General features: G+C 37.5%; 1 protein-coding gene across 1 annotated transcript in view; it reads right to left on the bottom strand.

Annotated features, from left to right (window-relative positions):
* Nucleotides 1–15,678, bottom strand: part of LOC150078290 (myoferlin-like) — a 452,265-nt gene that overhangs the window by 235,151 nt on the left and 201,436 nt on the right. Inside the window, exons 34-35 of the mRNA XM_090384525.1 lie at nt 4,946–5,095; nt 694–792 (exon numbers count right to left, since the gene is read on the bottom strand). Coding sequence (XP_090240651.1) covers nt 694–792; nt 4,946–5,095 — 249 coding nt within the window. The remainder of the gene's footprint in view (nt 1–693; nt 793–4,945; nt 5,096–15,678) is intronic.

Genomic DNA, 15,678 nt, shown 5'->3' with positions numbered 1-15,678 from the left:
TTTTACTTTACATATATTAAATTATTATGCCATATTGTGTATACTACATAAAAACTGAATTCACAATGTCTAAATTAACACCCCCGTATCCTGAATACCTGTACACAAATAATTGAATGAATCTGTTTCAAGAATTAAATTACATATTTTTATTGTCAGAATGACTGTATGGAGTAAATTTTACTTGTTTTGCATGACTGGCAACAACTTAAATCAGCCTTCCAAGTATGACTGGCAACAACTTAAATCAGCCTTCCAAGTGGTGTGGCAAATGCTGCTGGAAAAAACCAAACCAAATGCATAACAAACTAGGATTAAGAAATTAAATTGACCAAAGTACAGTGCGAGGGGAAAAGTAGCAATTTTGTCATGCAATGGAAGCCAGTAACCGGCTAAGAGTGAAAGTAAGAGAAAAAACTAGGAAGCATTTTAGCATATGCTTTCACAAAACAGATAGTGCTAATTTTAAACAACTGTCCAAATATACTACAGGTATTTTCTTAAATCACATACAGTTAAACACAAGTTAACGTAAGTGAACTAAAAGTTATTGTACTGCCTCCTAATTAGCTGTTTAAATTTAGCTGAACATAAATACATTTATCTGATATGCACAACTTAAAAAGCAATGAATCAAAGAGAGAGAGAATATAAAAAAAGATATTATTTGTTATTAACTGATAATAAACTCACCTCTATTGCCATCAGCTGGAGTTGAGGCCTAATGGCTGGAGGAACAATGTACACATCTCCACGTTTTGGTGGAACAAAGGGTAATTCCACATCTTCAGCCTAGTACGATCAAACAGAATTCTTATTTATGAAATGGAAATATATATACAGGGTTTTTTTTTTGTTTAAAAAAAAAACCCTAATGCAAATTAGGGTTGCCACTGGTTTTATATACTTCCTGGGCAAGTTGGGTTCAGCCTTCTTCCCTCTCAGAATTTAAAACAATAGATTACCACATGATTAGCAGTGATTTTTATAATTTTCTTGAAAGGAGGGGGGAGGAGGAGGGTGAATCATCATGTAGGACAATGACGAGTCCTTTTTTTGCATGAAATCTACTTTAAAAAGCTGAAACCCTGCTCGACTGCAATTTTTAAAATTGCACATTACATAAAGCTTTTATCAGGAATTATAGCATGTGATAATTTCAGCTGAACGTATTGGATGCTTTTTTCTGAAATGTGCAGCAGTAACATATTTTAAAAATCTAAACTTCCTGTTTCTCTGATGACATGGGCCAAGAAATAAGTGAAACACTTGACCTCAAAAACTTGAGATAACAGTGTTACTGTGACCAACTGCTGAAATTCCCTTGACAACTACCCACTTGTGAGAGACAAAGAAACTTAAAGAAAAATGTTCATGAAAAAAAAAAAAAAAAAACTTCTACCCAGTATACCTATCATTCCCAGAGTTCAAACCCATTTGAGATGGAGGGGGGGGGCCTTTTTTTCATGGTGTAGTCAATTTAGTTGATATTGGGCGTGGGTTATATAACATTTCTACTTCACAGAAAATCTGGGTTTTCATTTTGAAAAACAGGCAACTGTTTGTTACCATAGAATACATGCAATTGTATAGGCACTATATGCTGCTGCATCATGATGCCTTTGTTGCTTCACTGCAAATTCAAAGCAACTCAGCTCATTGGCTGGCAGTGCTGTATCTAGGTACAGGCAGCTGCCTGGGGCCTGAGAATGTAGGGGACCTCTGAATTCAATGATATTTTAATTTTTTTAAATATAATAAAAAAAAAGGTTGTTTCTTAATATAATACTTTAATTATACAAAAAAATTTCAATATTTATATTAAAGTAAATTTATTTATTTATTTTATAATCTGATGTTAAAAGAAATTAATATTTGCCTATTTTTATTATTTTAACCTAGTTTTAATGCAACAAAAACACACAATACTGCAGTTCACAATTAAAACTGTTTGCTTTGCTCTGAATGTAACAATATCAGTTACAAGACTGCATTAAATGAAAAAGTAACAGGCCAAAGGAAAAGATGCAAAATTGCACCTGAAATAAAAGGTTTGTTAACAGCAATTACTTCTTTTAAATTTATTAAAAGTGTAGTTGTTTGGTATGGAACATTTGAATATTATAAATATAAAGTAAAGCCATGCAAAGTAGTGCAATTATATTGATAGAAGATGCTCTTAGTCATCTAAATGAATTTAGAACATCAGGATTTAAATTGTGCATGGATAAAGCTATAAACATCGCAACCAAGTTGGAAGTACCATCAGTGTTACCAGAAGTGATAGTTTCTAGAAAAAAGCACTAGTTTACCTATGAAACTTCAGATGATCTCTCTCTCTCTCTCTCTCTCTCTCTCTCTCTCTCTCTCTCTCTCTCTCTCTCTCTCTCTCTCTCTCTCTCTCTCTCTCTCTCTCTCTCTCTCTCTCGATTCAACCAAAAGGTCTGAAACGGAATTTAATATAATGATCAATGTAGCTATCCAGAAACTATTAGTTAAAAGAAAGATCTGATCAGATGAATTAAATACCTTTGGCTTTATCTTATTCTAAAATCAGAGAACTTCATGAATTTATTTCAAAGTGCAATAGAAATGAAATGTCAACACCTTGAAGGAATTCTCACTGGCAAAGGTGGAAACAGCGACATCAATGCCAGAAAGTTGTGTCAAGAAATCCATTCTTTGCAACATGTTTTAAAAGGAAAAAAAAAATTGGTTGCTTAATTAAACTAATAAATAAATTGACATTTATTTGTTAGTTTAATTATTTATTTATTAATTGAATTATATTCCAACATCACCATTTCTCTTCGGATATTATTAACATTGCCAATTATGGTTGCATCTGGAGAGAGGAATTTTTCAAGACTGAAAATGATTAAAATATGTTCACGAGCAACAGATGGCCAAGAAAGAATTAATGGATTGGCCATTATGTCAAGAGAACAAGATGTACCAAGTAAATATCATAACGTAATGATGTGGAAACTTAAGTTTATATAAATAATGTACTAGTTGTTAAAGTTTAAATAAATAATTATGATTTGAATAATTTTTGGGTGTTTCTTTTTTTTTTTTTTTTTCAATTTTGCAAATTTTCTTTTGCGAGGGGGCCCAAAATGAATATTTCACCCAGGGCCTACAGGTCTAGGTACAGCACTGTTAGTTGGATGCACTGTCTCCAAAGCAATAGCCCTGAAGTGCTGCTGGTTCATCCTTGATAACTACTGATTCATGTATCAGAGGAAGAATTTTTACTTATATGATTTTATTTTCAACAAACAAAAATAGTTTTCTCTAGAGAGTAATTTGTAATTTTTTACAAATCAGTGGGTTGCTCTCCACTGATCTAGAATAAAGGATAAACTTAACTCAATTTACACACATGGATTACTACTTAGAGAACAGATTGATATTTGAAGTGATATACAGTCTGGGGTATCATATTTGCCAACAGAATATCATCCATCTGCTCTGACTCCAAAACAGAATATCGAACCTCACAGTTTATGAAAGTGCAGTGCATTATTAAGAATGAGAGCTTACTTAATATCACTTAAGATTACTATGTTCACAAGCAAAAAATGTAAACTATTTTTGTGATTTACTGTGTCAAAGCTGCCTGTATCTGCTAGGCCATCTGATTAACACCTTCACTGAATATAATGCATGTAAACATTCAACAATACCCTAAGTACTGTAACACATAAGCATTATGGTACAGCACCCAACATGCCATATTACAAATATGGCTGGTGCACTATGGCTGCAGATGCCAATGCACTTAATAAATCTCCAAACAAACAAATAGGCATTCATTCTTAATCAGTAAATATATGAGTGGTATAAAAGTAAAAGGCACATGAAATGAACTGCTCGAGTCTGTCAGCACACTAGCTGAAATCTGGGCTATTAGCATCAATGATTATTTTATTTTTTTTTATAGTTTAATACACATTTTTTTTTTTCCCACAAAAGGGTGGTGATGACTTCTTGTTTCTTTTTTGTTTGGATTGAGATTAGTTTATTTACGTAGAACAAACTTTCGATGAAATTGAGTTTTGTTCCGATTTATAGCTCAGCTCAAAAGCATTTGCTTTTAGTTATGAATTCCAGACTTTTACTTTTCAACATTATTTATGAATTTTCAGAATTTTGGAATATTGTTATTTCTCAACATTCTAAAAATGATGGTAGTGTGCCATAATTCTTGGAATGTTTTTAATATTTTTGCTATGATTAATTATTACTTTTTTCCAGTAATAATACTCTCCTGCCTCCAGATAGATAAATGACTGTTTTACTAATAATGACATCTGTTAAATAAAAGTTGAAAAATCAAAACAAATTACATAAAATAAGGAATTTTGAATGTATAAATAAGTACACTAACAAAAAACAAGAAGGTATAAATCACATGTGTTTTAGGAGTTGTAGTAGTATATACATACACACAAAATCAAAAAATAATTTATAAAACATTTAAAAAATAAATGTTGAAAATATAAAATACAGTAGGAGACTAACATCAGGAGGCACAAAGCAGTAATTCTGACAGCCAGTATAAACTATGAATTAAAGTTGGAGAGTGCCAAAATCAAGCAAAGCGCAAAGCCAAAGTAAATTAAACATAATATTTAGAAAACAGTTGTATGGAAGAAAAAGAGGATTAAATTAAAAACAGTGTTGTTAGAAAGGAAATATACATCATAAATAACTTAAAATATAATCGCTGGTTCTAGTCCCTAAAAAGGGACTTAGGCCAGTGACGTTTTATTTATTTATTTTTTTAACCTCTTTTGAGCTCAGTGGGTTCTACTGCAACAGAAAATCTGTTGCAGTATTAAAATTATGTGCAATTAGTTTAAATTTGATATTTAAAACTGGAGCTATCCCTTTTATCTCTTACATCATTTTCTTTTAAGAAAATTATGAAAATACTTACCAAAAATAGTTCACATGATGCCAAAAGTTCTCCTGCACATGTGTCCCCAATATGCAGCTGATACCACAGGAGTTTAGGAGGTGCGGAAGTCATTGGATTCAACTGAACAATAGGACTGATGAACACATTACCCAAGAAGTCATCACCACCCTTTTGTGGGAAAAAAAAAAAGTTTAAATTTAAGAAAATTAGCATCTTTTAACTAAATTTAAGGAGAAGAAAAATATATAATGACATTATCTGTATGGAAACAATTAATTGCAGAGAGACAGGCATAAAACATTTTCTTGATAGAGGCATAAAACTAAAAATATTAGTTCTTATTTTCTAAGGATGAAAATAATAAACAAATTGAAAAAAAAAAAAAAGTTATTTATGTCAGGCAGTTTGCCAAGAAGTACCATCCTTCTTCATGAAAGGGTGGGATTTTGTACAAAAATAATGGAAATTTAAAAATAATCCAATTTTTAAAGGAACTTCAAGGGTTTTATATATATAATTCATAAATTCCTTGAGCACTTTAAAACTGCAGTAACTTAAGTTCTATTTGAGATAAAGGCCAATCTGTAAAATGCATTTAAACAGTAATTTATTCTTGTTTTAGGGTACTTAATCATAAAATTGTTAAGAATTAAACATAATCTCCATCATTAATAAAACAAAGTGTATGATTTTCAATTCCATACATTTCCCAGTTGGGCTTCAGTTATTGCATTAATTGCATTTGTGATCCTGGTACAAAGATTCTATACATTTCCCAGTTGGGCTTCAGTTATTGCATTAATTGCATTTGTGATCCTGGTACAAAGATCATTTAAAAAGTGAGATTTTGAGGAGTAAACCACATTTTTAACATTACCCAAGAAAAAAGTCCAATTCCAAAAAAAAATCAGGTGAGTGGGCTGGACAAGCAACTGGCCAACCTCTGCAAATCCATCTGTTTGGGAATGCTTTGTTTAAAAATTGTTGAACATTCCAAGTGAAGTAGCAAAGTGCCCTCTATCTTGCTGAAAAACTATATTGGCTTCAATTCTTAATTGTCTTAGTTCAGGAATAAAAAAAAAAAATTCTGTAGCACTGCAAACCAACTATCACCATTAACCACTATTTCTTTAAAAAATAAGGGATAAATTGTGTTTTCCCCGAGGCATACTAAACATTAACTTTAGGGGAATCCTTTGGTTCCCAGACTTCTTGTGGTCTGTGTCCTCCAGATATGGCAATTATAGTGATTAACCTTGCCACTAATGTGAAATGTTGCTTCATCACTATAATTGCTAAACAGATAATGCATGGTAGTCCTCTTCCAGCAACATCTGATGTACTTTAATCTTGTAAGGTCACTTGTACAATTTCACTCTAAAAGTTTTGTGCACTGTCACTTTAAGATCAATTTCCAGAAATTGTCCATTAGTGATTTTTGTGGACTTTGCTGAAGAGCTTCCTCAACATAAGCCACAACTTCCCTGCTTAATCCAGGCCTTCCAGTTTGCATCTTATCATTAATGGAACTAGTCTCTTTAAACTTCTTCATCCAGTTTGAAATTGAATTTCTAAGCGGTGCATCCTTTGCATAACATGTTATAAATTTTCCTACAACCACTGATATGGACTTATGCTCTATTCAGAGAACACAGTTCACTTTCTCTTCAATTGAAGCCATCTCTTTTAGAGTAGATTCTCTGAAAAAATTAAAAAACAAAATGCCAAAAGAGTAAAGTTCTTTTTGTATATAAAAACTAGAATAAATTACCTTTTACCTTTCCAATGTATTTTACTGATTATTTTTATCTCATATAGAACTTAAGTTATTGCAGTTTTAAAGTGTATAAGGACTTTATAGACGCTCAGTATGCGTGTGTGTGCGTGCGCACACACACACACACACACACACCATCCATTGATCAAGTGGGTAGAATTCCCCTTTCCTGTTTATATACAAGAGTCTTTATTAATAAAAGCTGTCTAACTAATCTCTATAGCTGTCACCAACAATCTGAAATACCTCCAAGTTAACCAAGAAATTTGGTTGTACCTGTGACCAAGAAGACAGATCCCAGAAGTATGATGTTATGCAGGCTAATATCAGTAATACTACCATTTTAAAATTTTTGGAAAAGTTTCTTTCAAGATGTCAGGAAAATTTTTTCTCACAGACCAGATCAGGTGCACATCATACACATTACACAATAAGCAGAAGATCATTTCTAAACAACATGTGATTAGGTCCAAAAACTTACCTCTTTTATTGTTATTATTGAATTTCTATTGTTTCTTGGGCATTGTCTTAAATCTGATAAAGAAGATGCTTAAAATCAGCATTCTCAACTTTCAGAAAAGCAACATCAAATTACCAAGCAAAGTAGGAATTCCCCAATGTAGATTGCTTTTTTTTTTTTTTTTTAGGAGCATTAGCAACTAAGGCCATGTTGCTCCGGGGATATGCGGTGATCATTCCCTGACCTTTCCGCATCCTCCATATTTGGTGGCTCATGGGCTCGAACCCCAGTCTAACGAAGCGTGTGCTACGCACTGCTGCTCCTGCCCACCTGGCTATGGAGGCGCCTGTAGATTGCTCTTTGACAATCATGTTGCTAATAAGTGTTGTTCCAACTTTTGTAGCTTATGCTTATATTGCTTATTTTTTATAAGCAAAATTTAGATGGCATAAGTAAATCATGCACACAGATAAATTCAACTGCTACAGTACCTTGATTATTTCTCACAGAGCTGCTACAATCTTTGGATAAAATGCATATACAGTCACTGCCCCTAAAGTGAAAAGCCATGCCATGGTCTCAGTATAGTATGTGAGTAGAGATCTCTAGTATGGCCTGAGGCTCGTGCTCGTAATACAGTAAACTTTCTTTGATCAGCTGGTATTTTTGAACTAGCTTCTAATGTATTATCTGGCCATGTCTATGAGTGTACTCTGTCTGGATGATCATCCTGTGGTGATGGGCTGCATTGTTTCTGGATCCAGGTGGCATTGACGACATACATGTCTCATCTGCTACTCTGGGATCCTTGGCAAAGTATTTTCTGAAGTTCCTAGTGTCGATTACCTGATCTTGGATAGCAAACATGAATCCTTCAGACTCAGGGAAGCACTTTCTTTTAGTGAGCCCAGTGTCGGAAGCCATCTTCTCTGTGTAGTCTTGATGGAGGTCTTTGTGCCTGCCATGAGGTGCCTTCTTCACCCAACTTTCTGTATTTGTTTCTTCTGTTAGTGTGAGACTGGTCTGCTTATTGAGTGTTGTATGCCATTTATCTATCTTTCTTATGGTTTGATAGATTGGCTGTTTTCCCTGGAAGTAATCCTACAGGTTCTTAATCACCTTCTCTTCAGTGAGGTAAGTCAATCCCAGGCATGATCGAGCAGTTCCCCTGAACAGGGTGCCAAAATTTAGGGGGCACAAAATACCCTGAAAATTCACTGATTTGCTATAAATTTTAGGACAGAGGGCGTACCAAAAAGTCTCGCACAGGACACTGAGAGACCTGGGGCCGCTTCTGGTCAATCCCCTCCCTCCTTTTTGCAGGCTATCTTCAGTCTTTTGATGGCTGACTTTGGGTAGTGTTGGCGGCTCTTGGTCATCATTATCCTGTTCAATCTCATAATCTCCTTCAGCTTGATGTTGGCTGAATCTAGGTTCTTGAAGGAGTACGTTAGTACTGGAACTGCATAAGTGTTTATGGCTGTGACCATGTTCCATTTAACATGGTTCTCAGTCTCTGATGGTATTTCTCAGTCAGGTGGGCCTTGATCTTCTTGTGTTATAACTGGTGGCCTGCATCATCTCCAGATATATATATATATATATAATTATAATTATAATTATTGATAAAAAAGGAAGTTAAAACGACAGTAAATGTAATATTTATGAGTCAAAGCAGTTGCAAGCAATCATGCAGTGCACCCATAATGTATATAATAATAATACTACGGATAATATAAAAAACGGGTCAACGATGATTAATATATGCTTATATTTATATTTTACCTATATATATATATTTCTTACCTTAGTTTCCAATATTTTCGGCCTATACTGGTTTAGATTTAATTTACTTAGCATATATTGATCATCACAGAAACAGAGAACCTTGTCGTTTTTTGCCTTCATTCTGGGTGGTTGGCCCCAGTTGACGTCATCTGGATTGTAGGTAAAAAGCGATAATATTTTTTTTTTTTTTTTTTTTTTGCGTTGTCTTAGGTCCCTGATGGTATTATTGTTGGATTTTTTATATTATCCGTAGTATTATTATTATATATATATATATATATATGTCTCTTCCTTTGTCATGACTTCAATCTCTTCACAGGTTTTCAGCTGGTAGTTTAGTCCTACTAGATGACCTTAATATAATTAACATGGGTTTTGCATTTGTCTAGGCAAAATTACATCCTGATGTCAGTGCTAAACTCTTCGGTGACCCAGAGTAGCTGTTAGAGTTGATTCTCAGTCACAGCATAGTTCAATGTCCTCCATGTACGTTAGGTGAGAAAGGGTTTACAGGTTCTTCCTCCCTTCTTTTAGAGAATATCTGTACTTGCTGTTGCCAAGCATGGTGGACAGTGGGTTGAGTGCTAGACAGAACCATAGTGGGCTCAGGGCATCTCTCTGGAAGATTCCTCTTCTGATGGGTATCAGTCTGGTCGTGATGTTCTCGACATTGATGGTGGTCCTCCATTTTGTCACAGTTGCTTCTAGGAAGTGTATCAGTGTCAGGTTTACTTTGTAGATCTTCAGTGCCTCTATCAGACAGCTTTGGGGGCAGAGCTGAAAGCCTTGTGGTAGTTGATGTAGGCTGTGTACAAGTTGCGGTGCTTCTTGTTGGCTTGCTCCATAACTGCAGCATCGATGGTCAATTGCTCTTTGCATCCTTTGCTCATTTGCATTCATCCTTTTTGCCACTCGGCCGGCCGTGATGTTCTGGCTCTTCAAGTGGTCTGACATCTCAATTATGCAGCTGGTCAGGAACTTATACATTGGTGAAAGACAGGTGATTGTTCTGTACTTTGTCAGCTTTGTAGTGTCTTTGTCCTTAGCCTTCAGATAGGTGATCCATTGAGTCAGAGACTCGGGGAATATGACAGGGTGCATTATTACCAGGGTGAAGTGCTCTGCTATTAGCCTGTGTGTGCAGCAGAATCAATTGTACCAGTAGTTAAGGATGTTATCTATTCTTTGGGTTCACCAGTTGTGGGATTTCCTGATTAACTCTCGTACTTCCTCCCAAATCTTCCCTTCTGTCATCTCTTGTACATTCTTGGTTTTCTTCCTTTCAAGATCTATCCAAGGGGGCATGGCCATTATGACTAACTTCGCTGCTCCACAGGTTGCACAATGCCCCAGAACTGCACAAATGCCTTCTAGTTGGCAAGGTCCATTATCTTCCTCTTGTCAGATTTTCCTGTAGAAATCTCTAGTTTTCATCAAATATCCTGTTGTCTGTTTTCCTCTGAACACTCTCCCTGTAATGGCAAAGTCTTCTGCAGAGTGCCAGGTGTTTCTGCTTCAGGGTATCAAGGTATTCTTCAATCATCTAATTATAGATCTCATGTTTGTTGTGGATATTATGTTTCTTAAGGACAGACTTCACTTTTCTGATCAGCTTCCTACTTCTGTTACCCTGTTGGTACCGGGTCAGTTGGCTAATCCACACTCATCTCATCTGCTGTAACCTTCTTTCCCAGGCTGGTGGTTTCTTGTCTTTGGGTTATATTGTTCTGTTTTCCCTTCTGTTTGTCCTGCTTTGGATTTTATTGGTGCATTAGCAACTAAGGCTATAATGCGCCACGACCAGGTAATATATAAAAATTTAACCTCTCAGTGGCTTAGTTAGGCCACCATGTCCAGATATATAATAACAAATATATAAAAAAATAAATCAATAAAGAAATAACAATAACATATAAATTTAAAATACAAGTAAAAACCTTTATTGATTTAAAATAGCTAAAAACAGCAGACACATTGTCACTGTTGGATAAAATCCGACTGAGTGTATATGGCTCAGTCAGATGATTAAAAGCGGTAAAACAGATATTGCTAAAATCTGGACAGTCAATTAAAATGTGTCTGATGGATGAAATTGTGCCATAGGACTCACACATAGGAGGGTCATCAGTCCTCAGCAAAAACGAATGGGTCAAATGACTATGTCCTATGTGGGTCCGGGCAAGAACAACTTCCTCCTTACGATTCCTGCACAGACTAGACTGCCACGGTTCAATTACAGGCTTTATACGATATAATTTATTCGCAGTCTGTCTATTCCACGAATCCTGCCACTGGGAGTGTATCTTCTGGTGTATTATTTGCCTGTAGTCTGTATAGGGGACTGACAAGCAGCGATTATTATTGGGAATTGCTGATTTGGCTGCGGTGTCAGCCAAATCATTTCCTATAATCCCAATGTGGCTGGGAATCCAGCAGAAGCGGATATTATTATTATTATTATTATTATTAGTATTAGCTATATGGTGCAAGGAAGCCTGAGGCTTATGCTGCATCAGCCAAAAAAAAAAAAAAAATTCCCAAATTACCCTGAGAGAGAGAGACAAAAGTAGAAGGGAATCACCAAGAAAGAGAAGAATGATGATATCCAGCTCAGGACCCTGGGTGTGCCAAGCCCATACTCACCAGATGTGAGCCCCCGGGGTTAATATATCATATTCACATTCATGGAGAAAGTGAATCTTCTGCTGAATACAAGACAGAACCGGATGAGAATTACATCTCACAGATATTAAAGCCTGTAACACGCTGAGAGAGTCGGAATGTAAAATGAACCGTTAGTATTGGCATTTACTAATGTGATCCAAGGCTAACTCTATAGCATGCAGCTCTGCAGTAAATATGCTGCATTCAGAGGGAATCTGCTCCGATGTAGTGGTGTCTGTAAAGACAGCAGCAGATTCCACATATGATTCTGACTTCAAACCATCTGTGTAAACTGGCGCGAAGTCAGAATGTTCGGCTCTGTGTGCTGAATAAAGCTGCAGGTAGACAGATGGAGTGTCCGACTTTCCCCAATTTCTAAGGGACAGGTCACATGCCAGGACATGAGCATGCCAGGGTGGAAGGGGTTGCTTTGGTGTTTGGGCAACCTTGTCTACCTTGATATTAAGTTCTTTGAGTAGCTCTTGGAGACAAATACCAAAAGGACGATTGGCAGTCTTACGGGGTGTTGTACAAATTTTCCCATCGTGGCTCAAAAACAAATGGCCACATAAGATGGTCTGGCAGGGATTTCAGTTTTAAAGCGTACTTTAGAGACAACTGCTTATGTCGAAGCGATAAGGGTGGTTCGTTTGTTTTGATGTATAAGCTCTGGACAGATGTTCGAAATGCTCCAGTAGCGATATGGAGAGCCTGATGATGGACAGGATCCAGCCATCGAAGTACACTGTCTCTGGCCGAATTGTATACCAGGGACCCGTAATCTAGTCTGGATCGTACAAGTGCATGGTAGATGCTTAGTAGGGTGCATCGATCCGCACCCCAAGATGTAGAGGAAAGAGAGCGCAGAATATTCAGGCCTCTTGTGCACTTTGTGCGGAGTCGACGGATGTGATCCAGAAAGGTCAGCTTTTTATCAAATACAAGTCCCAAGAATTTTGTGTCCACCGCTACTGGAATAGCATTTTGCCCAAGCCTTAATTCAGGTTCAGGATGAAGATTACGCTTGCGACAAAAGTGTGCGCAAACGGTCTTTTCCGGCAAGAACCTGAAGCCATTAGCAAGTGCCCAGGAATTAAGGCGATCAATACCTTTTTGCAGTTGTCTTTCAATAACCCTCATGTTGCATAACTGACAAAATATGCTAAAGTCATCAACATAGAGGGCACTGTTTACAGTTGGAGGAAGTTGTTCTGTGATGGAATTAACTTTGATGGCAAAAATCGTGACACTCAATACTGATCCTTGTGGTACTCCCTCCTCTTGACTGAAGGAACGAGAGAGTGAGAATCCCACACAAACTTGGAAAGATCGATTGGCTAAAAAGTTTTTAATAAAAATGGGGAGCTGCCCTCTAAGACCAAGGCTATGCAAATCTTTTAAGAAGCCAAATCTCCAAGTTGTGTCATACGCTTTCTCCATGTCAAAGAATACAGACACCAAACGTTCACGTTTTAGAAAGCATCCCGGATGGATGTTTCCAGTCTAATAAGATGGTCCGAAGTGGACCGGTTCCTTCGGAAGCCGCACTGGATGTTGGAGAGAAGGTCATTTGATTCTAAATACCAGATTAAACAAAAATTAACCATTCTCTCCAGTATTTTGCACAGACAGCTAGTCAGAGCAATAGGACGATAATTTCTAGTGACTTTTGGATCCTTTCCTGGCTTAGCAAAGGCAAGAACGGTTGCCTTGCGCCAAGAATCCGGAAACTGCCCTTCAATAAAGATTCTGTTATATAGAAGGAGCAGATAATCCATAGATTTTGGTGAAAGATGCTTAATCATTTCAACAGCACTTGCTTTGGAAAGAGTGAGGGCTCTTTTCAGTTCCTGTATAGTAAATGCCCCGTTGTAGGGATAAAGGCTCTTAAACTTAAAATTAAGTGCCTGTTTTTTGATTTTATATTTCAGGACCAGGAACTCTGGGGAATATGAAGATGTTGCAGAGATGTTAGAGAATGTTTCCCCAAGAGAATTGGCTATTGCAGTTGGATCTGCAATACTGCATCCATTATAATCTAGGATTGAAGAAGGGTGGGATGTATATTTTCCCTTAATTTTCCGGATTTTATCCCAGACCAACTTAGTACTAGTGGACTGAGTAATTGATGAAGTAAAACGGATCCATGATTCCTTTTGACTCTGACGGCAGATATAGCGTGCTTTGGCACGTATGCATTTAAAGGCATTGGTCGTGGTAGGATATCGGCGGAATATCCCCCACGCTTTGTTTTGAGCCTTTTTTGCTGCTGTGCATTGTGAATTCCACCAAGGTTTTGGAAATGGAAATCAGGCAGATGTTTTTGAAACAGCATTCACAGCTGCTTGGACGATAATTTCTGTGATGTACGTTACTGCATCATTGATAGGCTCCTGACGGACGGTACTGAGGTCAAAATTTGCCTGATGTTGGAAGGCAGTCCAGTCAGCCTGATCAGTCTTCCACCGTGGTAACCTGAAAGGAAGACATGGTCTCCCACTGTGTAACGAGGTTAACACAGGGAAGTGATCACTTCCGTATGGGTTCTCCTCCACTTCCCAGGTGAGTGAAGGGAGTAGAGAAGAGGAGCATATAGAGAGATCAATGGCAGAAAAAGTATGGGTAGGCATGTGGAAGAAGGTGTTTGTTCCAGTATTTAGAAGGGAAAGGTCATTGTCATTGAGCATATGCTCTATGACTCGTCCCCTTCCATTAATGTTAGCACTACCCCACAGGGTGTTATATCCATTAAAATCCCCGAGAAGTAAAAAAGGGGGAGGCAACTGCGTTACAAGATCATCAAGGTCTTCCTGGGAGATGTCAGTCCCAGGTGGCAAATAAATAGAGCACACGGTTAATAAAAATCCCACTGTAAGGCGAATTGCAACAGCCTCTATGCTGGTTGTAACTAGCAAGGGCTGAACTGGGGTCTGGTTGCCCACAAGAATAGCTACTCCTCCATGAGCAGGACCATCCGCAATTCTATCCTTACGAAAAATGGTGATGTTATGCATAGTGGGATCATCATTTGCCTTTAGATAAGTCTCCTGCAAGCAAAAGCAAACTGGCTCGTGCTTTTGCAGGAGGGCCTTGATGTCATCAGTATTTTGCCAGAAACCACGACAATTCCATTGTAGGAATTTAGCCATTATTTTGGCTTGGTGGGCCCATCAGACGGCTTCCGAAGTGCTGAGGGCTTACTTTTGTCAGTCTTGGATTTATCTTTTTTGGAGAAGAATGGATGCTGTCCCACGTCCATTTCTTCCTCCACAAAGAGTTCCAAGACTGATTCATCCGGTACCTCCTTATTCTCTACATCCATTGTTTCTGGTGTTGCGAGTGGCTCTTCCGAACTTTTTAGCTTTTCTTTACCACTTGCTTTTGGTAGTGGTGGAGCACTAGGAGGTATGGATATAGAAGTGGCAGCTGATTGTGTTTTTTTGGTGGGCTTTTGTGAACTCAATAAATAGCGTGCAATCTGAGTGAATGACTCTCTTGGTGGTATAGTCATCTCAGTTTGTGTCCCGATAGTGCACTTAGCAGAAACCTTCTGGCCATATGAAGGTTTCCTGCTATTTATTGGTTGGATACATTTTCTGGCCTCTGGGTAGGAGATATTCAGCTCTGTTTTCAGTTTTTGGATTTCTTTTTCACCCTTCCACCGCTGTAATGCTCTAGAGTAGGCGGGGTGCTCTCCTTGGCAGTTGAAACAGGTCAGTTTTGGAGCTGAACATCCCTTGCTCTCGTGGTCTTTAACACCACATCGAGCACAGGCAGGGTTACCATGACAAGATGTTTGTGAGTGGCCATATTTTTAGCATCTAAAACACCGCAGTGGGTTTGGGATATAAATCCTCACTGGGCAGTTTAGACAGCCTGCCTTGATGGAACTTGGAGGCCGTGGGGTGTTAAACGTGGGGATAAGAACTTGGGTAGGGATGAGATTCCCATCCTTCCATATCGATATTCTCTTGACAGCTGTCACTCCTTGGTCTTTTAATTCATAGCAGATCTCTTCTTCAGAAACATGAAGGTCCCACTCTGATATAACACTTCACGAAG

The sequence above is a fragment of the Mastigoproctus giganteus genome, chromosome 11 (assembly GCF_048544385.1).
Source record: "Mastigoproctus giganteus isolate SK-2022 chromosome 11, ASM4854438v1, whole genome shotgun sequence".
In the NCBI taxonomy this organism is placed as follows: Eukaryota; Metazoa; Arthropoda; class Arachnida; order Uropygi; family Thelyphonidae; genus Mastigoproctus; species Mastigoproctus giganteus.
Note: the sequence above shows the minus strand (reverse complement) of the source record. Positions and strands in the feature narration are given on the sequence as shown.